The sequence below is a fragment of the Tetrahymena thermophila genome (assembly GCF_000189635.1).
Source record: "Tetrahymena thermophila SB210 genomic scaffold scf_8254486, whole genome shotgun sequence".
Taxonomy (NCBI): Eukaryota; Ciliophora; class Oligohymenophorea; order Hymenostomatida; family Tetrahymenidae; genus Tetrahymena; species Tetrahymena thermophila.
This window is the reverse complement of record NW_002476261.1, coordinates 46,444-58,576: the sequence shown is the minus strand read 5'-3', so window position 1 is coordinate 58,576 and position 12,133 is coordinate 46,444. Positions and strand designations below refer to the sequence as shown.

General features: G+C 20.5%; 3 protein-coding genes across 3 annotated transcripts; all 3 read right to left on the bottom strand. All coding sequences in view use genetic code 6, as the record gives it.

The window, feature by feature from the left end:
• Positions 1–1,001: 1,001 nt before the first annotated feature.
• On the bottom strand, positions 1,002–1,883 carry TTHERM_00557790 (oxidoreductase, short chain dehydrogenase/reductase family protein; the record flags this gene model as incomplete). Its single annotated transcript, XM_001022343.2, has 1 exon — positions 1,002–1,883. The coding sequence occupies exon 1, from the start codon at positions 1,851–1,853 to the stop codon at positions 1,002–1,004; it is 852 nt and encodes a 283-aa protein (XP_001022343.1). The 5' UTR covers positions 1,854–1,883.
• Positions 1,884–2,869: 986 nt separating this feature from the next.
• Positions 2,870–4,943, bottom strand: TTHERM_00557780 (Serine/Threonine kinase domain protein; the record flags this gene model as incomplete). Its single annotated transcript, XM_001022342.3, has 8 exons — positions 2,870–2,949; positions 3,156–3,363; positions 3,520–3,698; positions 3,752–3,853; positions 4,016–4,283; positions 4,390–4,536; positions 4,689–4,751; positions 4,809–4,943. The coding sequence occupies 8 exons, from the start codon at positions 4,941–4,943 to the stop codon at positions 2,870–2,872; spliced, it is 1,182 nt and encodes a 393-aa protein (XP_001022342.3).
• A 4,472-nt stretch (positions 4,944–9,415) lies between these two features.
• Positions 9,416–11,523, bottom strand: TTHERM_00557760 (NAD-dependent epimerase/dehydratase family protein; the record flags this gene model as incomplete). Its single annotated transcript, XM_001022340.2, has 6 exons — positions 9,416–9,720; positions 9,813–10,065; positions 10,320–10,351; positions 10,468–10,795; positions 11,155–11,307; positions 11,506–11,523. The coding sequence occupies 6 exons, from the start codon at positions 11,521–11,523 to the stop codon at positions 9,416–9,418; spliced, it is 1,089 nt and encodes a 362-aa protein (XP_001022340.2).
• Between the last annotated feature and the right edge of the window lie 610 nt (positions 11,524–12,133).

Below are 12,133 nucleotides of genomic sequence, written 5' to 3'. Positions count from 1 at the left end.
TTAATTAATTACTTTTACATTAAAATTTACATTTAAAATTTTTCATTTTTTTTAATTTTTGCTATTTATTAATAAAATTAAAAAAAGACTTTCACATTTTTATTTATCTATTTATTTCTCTATTAAACTACATATACCAAGAAGAACACATCAAAAAAATCTTATTAATTTCATATCAATAATCTAATAAAAGATGAAACACTCAAAATTCTACACATATAAATATACTTATATCTTTTGATTGTATTGCATAAAATTTTTTGCTACCACTATAAATATTATTTCTTTTTTTTTTAAATTTTAAGATGACAAAGTCTTTTAAGTTTGCTGTAAAGATATTGAGCTTGCAATCAGATTTAATTCTGGTTATTAGAAAGACAAATACTATAGTAAAAAATCTAAAAGTTAAAATTTTTACAATAATATCAAAAAACAAAAAAAGAGAGACTTTATACAAAATTAGCTTCTTTTAAATTATTTTCATGAAAATGTTTCAAATAAAAAATTTTTTTAATCAATTTATTAAAAGTCTTTTCATCAAAAATTCTTTTTCATTCATCATTTCAAAAATTTTGTTCAACCTATGAAAGCTTAAATGTATCATTTAAAAATAAATTTTATCAAAAAAATAGTTTTTCATTAAAATAAAATTAATCTCTTATTTATAAAATTTACTAAAAAATATCTAAAAATGATTTGATAATCAAATATTATTAACAAAATATGTTATCATTTTTTTGATAGAATAAAGAAATGACATAAAAAATTAATACTCAACATATTTATAAAATGCTTTAAAAATATGATTATTATTAAAGGTTTGACTATAAAAAATTTATAAGACCTACTTACTAATAATATAAATATAAATGAATATAGATTAACTTTTAAATTTAAGACAGATAAATAAATATAAATAAAAATGAAAGAATGAATGAATATATTTTTATATAAATATCTAAAATATCTTATATTTTAATTAATTCTATATGTAAATAAAATCACCACTGAATTACTTTTCTATCAGTAATTAATTTTAAATTAAATTAATCATCTTAGCCAAAAGGAACCTAACTTATTAAAAATAAAGAAGTGTCATTTCCTTACTCAACAGTACGAGGAGCTCTTTAAGTACCCATGTCTGTTTTTACCCAACCTGGATGAACTGCATACATAGATTAGTTCTTTTTTAATATAGATTTTGCTACATTTCTAATGTAGGCATTTAAAAGACACTTAGACACTTGGTAGGCACTATTAGACCATCTTAAATTTTATGCATCTGGAGGATTTTAGCAATGCTATATGAAATCCTAAGCTAAACCATAAACAGTTGCTTTAGTTTCTAAAGTAGTAAGTTTCTATTGAGTTTGTTAAGGCTAAAATTAGAATTGGCCAACTTAAGCACTGACTTGTACCACCTTTCCATCTTCTGCTACCAATGGTAATAAAGATTCAGTTAACTCGATTGCTCCAAAGAGGTTGATATTTAGAGTTTTCTTGGCTGTCTCTACAGTTGGTTGATATGTTTTTGTCTTTGTGAGCAAATCTTAAGGTAGCATATAAGCAGCATTATTAACTAAAACATCAAGCTTTCCATACTTACTTTAAACATACTTCAATATGTTTTATCTTGAAGATTGGTCTTCAACATCTAGCAAATGAAAGTCTACCTATTCGTTTGGGAATTTTTCTTTAATCTTTTGGTAAGACTAAGAGCCTCTTTGCTCATCTCTAGCTGTCATAATTACTGAAAACTTTTATGAATGCTTTGATAATAAATCTTCTACCAAGCCATATCCTAAACCTTTGTTTGAACCTGTAACTAATACTATTCTTTTTAGCTAACTCATTTGGTAATATTTTAATTTTTACAATTTTTTGATATAAAAAAGTTTATAATTACAATTATTGTTATCAAATAATTTTTTAAAATAAATCAACAAATAAAAACGATATTTCTGGAAATGAATTTACAAGTTAGTAGAAATAAATAAATAGATAAATAGATATAGATTTTTTCAATAATCTAGTAAATCAATATAATCAATTATAATATTTTAACACTAAAGGTTAGATATTCCTTAAACTGTTTAATAGAATTTTCTTAATTACAATCCTTTTATTTTTAAAAAAGAAAATAATTAGTTTAACACTTATTAATAATAATTAATGTAAGCAATATTCTAATTATTTATATGTTACATAAAATACAATTAATACCTTTCTAATCTGCATTAAATGATGGCATTTATTTCTTTTAATTGTAAATATCACTTTTTGCTATTATTAAAAATTAAAATTAAAATTTTTATAAATTTAGATTATTAAATTAATAAATAAATCAGAAATAAACTTAAAGAAATGAAAAATCAAATTTTATTTATATGATCAAAAATAGTTAATTGAATACATTTAATATTCAATATAAAATCTTGATTATTTTATATAATAGTTTAAAAATTCGAATAAAATATATTTAAGATTAGTATTGATACATAAAAAATTAAAACATTAAATATTTTAAATTCATTAATTAACTTATTTTTTATTGAATGATTAATCAATAGTTAATACATTTTACATATATGCTGAATATAATATAAATATTTTATTATTTTTATTTATTTATTTATTGATTTGAAGAAGGAAGCATAGCAACTCGTATTTATATATTTATGAGTTCTGATGTTTTCCTATGTTAGATAACTTAATTATTTTACAGTTAATTTATTAAATATCATTCTTTAGTATAAAACCAAAGCTAACAGGATAAAAGCTAATTTAAATTGTTTCATTTTTTAAAGCACTGTTTAGTTTAGTTAATAAATAAAGTAGTTTTTATCATCATCAAATTTTATCAAGAACATCAAGAATAAGACTTCTTAGAATATCCATTTGGAATCAATTTAAGTTACTCAATTTATTTTTAATATTCTTATTCTTTAGCTGTTTTTAAAATTTTGATAATTAAAAACTGTAAAATAAAATATTATTTTTAAATAATAATAAATAAATATTTTAAAGCAATTTATAATTTTTATTCACTATCTATCTATTATCTAAGCGAAATTAAAAAATAGCAAATTATTGACTATTTTTGTGAGAATATTTTTTTGTTGTTTTTTATAATTAAATAATTTAATAAATTTTACCTTCAGGGAAGTCAAATAAATAAAGTTATGTTTATCTATATTTCTTTTCTTCAATTCTTAATTCATCGAAGAATGGATGTGCTAATGCTTATAAAGGAGAAGGTCTTTCAGAGGGAGCATAAACTAGCACTCTAGAAATTAAATCCATCAATTAATTAAACTTTTACTTTTCGTCTTCTGATACTTTCTATAAAGACTTCTCAAATACCTACATTAAAAAAAAATTAAAATTGTGCTATTTTAATTAAATTATTATTTTATATCTAAATTAAAAAGTTTAAGGATTTTCTAAATGCAAAAAAACAGCATTATATTTCATTTAATCAACATAAAATTCAAATATAATTTTGCTATTTTTTATTACTTTCGACCATGAATAAGATTTTATTTGAGGAAATCTGAACTCTTGGGAAGTAGGATTCATCATGAGGATCTATTGTCTAGTAGGTGTACCTAAAATTCTAATTATTTCAACCAACTAATCTAAAGAGTTTTCTCCAGGGAAGAGAGGTTCGCCTAAAACCATTTCAGCTATTACACAACCTAAAGATTAAGAACTTAAGTAAAAAAAGCTTCTTATTTTAATAATAATTTACCCATTGACCACATATCAATTGCATTTGTATAATGCTGAGATTTAAATATGAGTTCGGGAGCTCTATAATAACGAGAACATATGTAGGAAATATTTGCTTCATCTATTTAAAAATAAAAATTTTTATTATACATTTACAAATTAAATTAAATTTATTGATAATCATTGCTTTTATACTAATTAATTTGATCATTTTTTATAAGATTTATGTATTAAAAAAATATTTTTCATATAGAAAAAATGAACTTATTCATCTATTTATTACTTGGAATCAATTACTTTGCTGAGCCAAAATCACAGATTTTGAGTCTTTTGTCATCGTCTTTATCGTTAACAAGGATATTTTATGGCTTTATATCACGATGACAAATATTTAAAGACTAAAGATATGAAAGAGCTTTGAACATTTAATAAGCATACAATCTAATATCTTCTATTCTCATCACTTAATTTGCTTTTCTTTTATCTCTAATCACCTTTGACAAAGGGAAGTTCATAAACTCCATAACTAAATTTAAATAGACCTCATCTTTCTATATTTTTTAATACAAAGTAATCTAAAATTTCTTTTACAAAGCATTTTATAAATTATTGATATTTAAAACTCATTTTTTTTCTATTAAATAAACAAAATAATACCTTTTCTCCTTTGGTTTCAAAGAAATCCTTACATTTAATAATATTTTGATGATCAAGCCTTTCTATTATTTCCCTTTCTCTATTTTTGTATCTCTTATCCTAAAATACTCTTTTCACAGCAACAACTTATTCTTTGTTTAACAAAGCCTTCATTTTTAAATAATTGAAATTAATATTATCGTCTAACTTCTTTTTGAAAAAAATTCATCAAGACTGCTAACACAATAAACAAATACTGCTTTTGTTTTCCAATTGATTTGACGAATTTATTATTAATATACTAATAAATTATATTTCACCTTATAAACGACTCCAAAAGTGCCGTTGCCAACAACATCAATTATTTTTAAATCTTTAGGAGGCTAAAATAATAAAATAATATATGAAATAAATTTCAGCATTTTTGAATTTTAAATTACTCCTTTGTGGTCTAACTTTTGATGATTTTGATTTATTTCATCATTAAGTCTATTATTTGGCTTGTTGCTAGTCATGTTGTTGTACATGATTTACTACTAATAATCACTATTTTAACCTTGCTGATAATCCTACATGGCTCTCTCTTTTCTTTTAATTTTGTAATTTAGCTATGTAAAATTTATTAACTTTAATCCTCCTATTCAATTAATGTTTATTGCCCTACTTGTAATAAATTTAGGTATTTAATATTTGTAATTAATTTCTTTTTTGGTTTAATGCTTAATTGATTGATGTGTACAAATAATTTATTAACAAAGTCTATTTAATATTTTATTTGAAATTCATAAGTAATTAAAAAAAGTATGGGAAATATTACATTTAAAACTTGTTAATTAAAATTAGAAGAGCAATGAAAAACTTTATATTTAACAAATAAGACTGTTTACTCTAAAAGTATACAAACCGCTAATTTAATTTAACTTAAGCCAAAAATCTGCTAGTGAAATTCAATTATTTATTCATTTAGTTGTTTAGCTTTCTTTTTTTTAATTCAATTATTCCTATTTTATAAAAAAATTTCTAGTAGAATAATCAAAATAAATAAATTTAGTTATTTGTTTTTTTTATTAATTATTTGTTAAGCAGATGGTACAAATATAAATAAATCAATCAATATTTAACAATAATGTGAAATTATCTTGTGAGAAAATCAGTTCTAATCGATTTGATAAGCTAATTAAGTAAAATAGTGGGTTTATTTACATCCCACAATTTACTTTAATAAATTTTCTAATTTTCAATCTGATAAAAATTGAAAAACTTTTAAATTGAAATCCCCGGTAAAAAATAAATAATAAATATAATAATTAATTATCACAAAAAATTTAATAAGACAAAAAAAAAAATTTTGATATAAAAAGAGAGTATTAGCAAACCCTAAGTTTTTTAATTCACATTTTGTAAAAAAGATGAAATGAAGATGGTAAGCACACTAAGCTTACCTGTGGGAGTATTATTCATATTTGAATAATAAATTTTACTTCTTTCATAACTTTTTTATAAAAAACTAAATCCCCTCGTCAATTGCTGATTAGATTTAGCGCATTGAATCCTCTCTAAAATTTATATCTAAGAATCAAAAAGCTCTATTTTAATTCGAAAAGAATAAAATAGTAGCGCCTTGTAATTTCAAAACAAAAATCATTTTAAAAAGAATATTTGTAATTCAAATCTCTCTTAGTCTCTCGCATAAATATATAAAAAGTATTTTTTTAATAGGAAATCTTAATAAAAATATGAAGAAAAAGAAGAAATAAGAAAAAGATACAAAAGCTGATAGATTATTAAATTGCACATATTAAAAAGAAAAAGAAAAATATTCAAATAAATTTTAAAAAGAAATTAATTTAATAAATAAAAAAATAAAATTAAGAAGAAAGCAAATAAGAAATAAACAAATTAATAAAAAAAAGATAGATAAAAATAAATATAAAAAATAACAATAATCAATAAAGATACTAATAAATAAAAACAAAAATAAGAAATATAACCAAAACTAAAAACATTCTTTGATATTTCAAGACAATATATACTTTTAATATTTGATATCTAATTAATTTTATTATTATTAACAATAAAATAATTAATGATTTTCTATTATATTTTGCATAAAAAATGATTTAAATAATAAAAAATTTAAAATTAGAATATTTTTCGTTTTCTAAATAAAGAATAATTGTTAATATTCTATTATATAAATATAAATACAGCTTTTTTATTTTTTATATCAATTTTATAGGTATGTAGTTGAATTTAGTGGGGAAATTTCTAAATATTATTTCTTAATGATGAAATTTGTCAATTGATAAATTTATTCATAGGTAATAAAAAATTGACAGTCTGTAAATTATTAAATCTTCATTAATAATCCTATTAATTTTATTCAATAGTTTTTAAGAAGTAAAAAGCAAGACATTTATTCTCAAAAAAAGTTAATAAATATCTTTAAAAATTGTATTCATTTCTTAAATCTTAAATAAAGAATATATAAATAAATATTAATTCATATAAAAGAAATAAACTCTATTTTCTACAGTATTTAATAATTAAAAAATAAATAATTTTATTTGAATTCAATTTTTATAAAGCAAGAGTATAAAAGTTTTACAATTCTAAAATAATAACTAATATAAATATTTAAAAAAACAATCTTAAATAAATTCAGAATAAACTAACATTGAATGAAACAAATTATGAAATATTATCTAGCATTTTTATAAGAAAACATATGAATTATTTTTCTAAGATTTTATATTCTATGATAATTATATAAATTTATTAAATAAAATAATTAACTGAACATTATACATAATAAAAAATATTTGATAATATTTTAAAAATAAAAGTTAAAAGATTTATATCTATTTTAAAAATAATTTTATTCATATATTTGATGCCTTCAAAAATATATTTTCTTAATAGAATCCATTCAAAGATATATTTCAAACAAATCGCTTCTGATGTGCATAAATCAAATAAAAATTTATGATGCAAGTAAAAATAGCTAAATTTTATTAATTAATTAATTTCTTATTTAGATATTTTCAATTCCCTCAAAGAATAATAAAAGAAAAAGATGCTTTATTTTACAAAATTAATCATGTTTGAGTCTATTAAAAGAAAATTGTATATTTAATAATTTTATAAAACAAAAGAAAATTCAAAAAAGAAAAAAGAAATAAAAGAAATACGCAATGCCGTAAATAAAAATACAAAACTATACATGCATTAATTTATAAGAAAGTTTTTCAGGCGAGGCAAGTTTTTAAATATCAACCTCGGTGAGCATGAAGAGCTCCTCTGTCTGCTCATTATTTTTAACAATATGCTTCTTTAAAACTTTTGAATATATTATATCATCATCATCATATTCGCAAAAAGTGAAAAGAAATATCTTAATTTTAAAATAATATGAATTATTGCATGATTAATAATAGCTTTTGTAAAAGAATTTACAGCCTCTTCCCTAAAATATATAATTAGTATTTTTTTATAGGAAAACCCACCAAATTATGATCACGGAGATGCAGCTTGAGCAAGATTCTTTGGAAGTTACGAAAAAGAAATAATAAATAATAAAAATAAAAATTAAGATAAATTAAAAAATATAAAATATAAAATTTGAAAATAAGAAAATAAGAAAATATGAAAATAAAAAAATAAAAAAATAAAAAAATAAAAATTAATTAAATAAAAATAAAATAATGAAATAAAAAACACAAAATAATATTTAATTATTAAATAATAAAAATAGCTTATTAACAAACATTAAATTTATATAAATTTACATATTCAGAATTGCTTCACTATTTTATATAAAAATATCAAATTAAATTTCAAATAAAAAATTCAAACTTTTGGCATAATAAATATCTTACTTTTTTTATTTTTGAAATGATATTGCCAAAAGTATGAAAAATAAATTGGATTTTTGTATATAATAATTTTAAGTATATATTATAAAGCTTATAGCTCTAATTATTTTATTTTTAGATTTTATTTCTCAAAAATAATAATTTAAACATTTTAATTATCCTAATTTTATAAATAAAATGTGTAGTCTAATAAAAATGCGAAAGTTTCAAAAATATTCAATTGAAAAAAACATCAATCAAATTTATCATTTTTGTATCTACAAATAGCAATAAACTTAGAATTCTAATTATATATTACTTCGATCATTTTATTTTGCATATAAAAATTAGAATTAAATTATAAATTTAAACATTTTGATTGCAATATTCTTTAATTTAAAAAATTCATTTTGATTATAATGCAAATATTTACAAAACACAAAATTAAAAAAAATCAATCAAATTTATTATTTTAGTATTTAATAACTATAAAGAGTAATAAACTCTTAATTATTCCATCAATAAAATATAATTTACATATTTTTTGAAAATCAAAAGACTTGTCAAAACATTCTTTGAGTTAACATTAATATATTTCAAAAATAATGACAGAAGAGCTAACAAAATAAAATTTTATTGAATATGAGAGGATCAAATATAATAGACAGTGAGGGACATTTAAAAAATGTTTGTCAAAAAATAAAGGTTTTTCAACTAATTAAAATTAAAATTAAGTTAATTAATTTATGCTAAAATCAAGGTCCCTGATATTAGGGCTAAATTTTTACAATATTTAATTAGAAGAAAAAATTAATGAATTCAATCTTATTAAATTAATATAAATGGATAAAATATTTATATAATATTTCAATTCTTTTTCACCAAAATATTGTTAATTTTTTGATTTAAATTTATTATTGCAATTGTCACAGTTAAAATTTTGGAAAATTAAAATTAATTATGTATGCTTTATTGAATTAATTAATTTACATTAGTAATAAATAAAATAACAGATTAATGGGAATTAATGTAAGTAAGTAAGTAACACAATCATTTCTTCTACAGTAAAGATATATTTATAAACATAAACAAAGGAATTATTTAATCCAAGGTTAATTTAATTAAATTTATTTATGCTTTAGTTTTAAAGAAGAAGACAAAGATTGGCATTGAAAAAAATATTTTTTAAGTTTTCACTTTTCGAGGTTGTCGTGAGTTTCAACACCTCTATATCTGACATCGTCGATGAATTGTTCGGCACCTTATGGGAAGGAAACTGGTTGAACATATAAATCAGAAATAGTTTTATGCTTTCCAGTAACAATTAAATCAAGCTTATCCTTAATTACTTTTTCCATATTGAAAAACTCCCAGTTGTAGAAGTTTTATGTGATTTTTAAAGCGATATCGTGAGGAATGTGAGCAAGTTTAGGAGGTCTGCCACTTAAGTTAGCAAGCATTTCAAAGACTTCCAATCTAGAATAAACATGAGGACCACCTATTCATTAATGTTTATAATAATGTTAATGGGTTTCAATTTGTCTAAGTTTATAAGTCTGCATGAATGAATAAATGAAATCAAAAAATTACCTAATTCGTAAATTTAACCAGCAGATTCTTAGAGTTTAAGAGCATTAAGAACGCATTAAGCAACATCGTTAATCAAGATGGGTTGTCTCTTAGCAGTACAATCATCAGTAACGATGTTGAAGTGGTACCACCAATCTCTTTCCTTGATCCAGTGACGAATAAAGTAATCTTACATACCATAAACTGTGCAAGGTCTGAAAATTGTAGCATTAGGGAAAGCATTTAAAACAGCTTCTTCACCATGGAACTTAGTCTATATAATTATAATATAAAATTATGAGCGTTTTTTTATTCCATTTCAATCATATTTTTTATTATAAATTAATTTTTGATTTGATTATCAATTGTGATTTAATTGTTTGCATAAATATCTTGATTAATTATTTCTAATATTTTTTATTTAGAGCAGAGATTTCATGATATTTAATTATCTCATATTTCACAATAAAACAAATCATGTTGTTTGTTTGTTTTTTTTTTTTTCAATTAAAAGGCAATAAAATGTACATGGAGATCAGGAGAAGGAGATTTAGTATCAGCTAATTAATATTTTATGAAAATAAATAAATATTGTTTTAATAGATACAATAAAGATATTATTTATATTTATAAAATCTTTTAATTGAATTTATTTTAACTGATATAATGAAATTACCTCCAGCTGCTGAGAAATGAATAAGACGTCTAACATTAGGATTTCTAGCACAAGCTTCTGCAATCTTCTTAGCAACGTGAATATTTGCATAAGCAGCTTTTTAGAAGTTCTTGTTTTATAATCTGGAACCAACAAGGTTGATAACAACATTGGAGTTCTTAATTGCCATATCATACATATTATCATCGTCGTAATTGAAGTGTCTCATTATATAGCTTTGACCACTACCAGCACATAATTTTAATTCTTTAACGTAATCATCATAAGCATAAACGTGGTTGTGAGGGAAAATAACATCACTACCAATATAACCTAAGGCAGCACCAATCTTTTTTATATAATAATTTTATTTAATTCACTTTTACAAACAAAAGAATAGCTATCTTTAATCCCTATTGATTGAAACTTTTTTTATTGTTTATCTTTTTCCAAAACAATCGCATACTAATTATGTTTAATATTTTTATTATGTTTCCCTATTTTAATTGAAAAGATTCAAATTATTTCTAATTATGGATTTTAAAACCTATTTCGCATGCTTAATCCCTAACATATTGTATAAATAAATGTCTTTTATTAATAAAATGAAGCTATTTGTATTAAGATTTTTATTTTTTAAGCATTTCAATCAACAGAGTTATTTATTTTTATGATAGCTAATCTCTTTTTAAAAACAATTTTAGTTACATAAGGACCCATAAATCCTGTAGCACCAAAAATAGTGGCTCTAATACCAGAAATAGATTATCTGTTACCACCATCATAAAACTTAAGTTGAGTGCTTCTCTATTGAGAGAACTACTTTTGTATAACTTGAATTAAGCACTTATTTAATCTTTGCTATTTTTAATAAATATAAAATAAATAAATGATTTAATGGTGAAAATTTGTAGTTGATTAAGCTTTAAATTGATTCACACTTAATTGGAAATGCAAAAAATAGACTAATTTATAATTTCTAAAATCATTTTTGAATTTTAAATCCAAAAAATAAAATATTTATTCCTTATTGCTATTAATTTTAATAGAAACACATACCTAAGTTTTTCCTATCATCTTATATATGCTGTAATTCTTGTACTTTTCTTTCTTTTCTAACTTTAATACTTATATGATGATATGATATTTGTATTTATTTTAGTTTTTATTTTTCAATTTATTTATTTTCCTTCCAATTTATTTGCATACAATTCCTTAAAAACAATATGTATTTTTTTCATTTTAATAAAGGAATCTACTATCTATCCTGCTATCCATCCTATTCATTTTTGTATGTATAAGTAATATTCTTTGGGAATCTTCAGTTCATATAAAATAAATTAATTTTTATATTAGTTTAATATAAATGAGTTACCTCATATATTAATCTTTATAAAATCTTCAAAAGATATGATATTTTATTTGGATATTAATAAGTAAAAATCTAAAATATTTTTTGGAAATTGAATTAAAATGTAAAACTAATTTAATTTATTTTTATTCTCAATTTTTAAAAATTATATTAAGATAATTTATTATTTTTATTTAAATTTCAAATTAAATAATAGAATATCTAAAAATAAAAAAATTTAAATTATTAAAAAACTAACTAATCCAATAAAGATTATGAATATTTTTTAACACTAAATTATTTAATAAATTTTATTTTATAGAATTTATTTTTTAA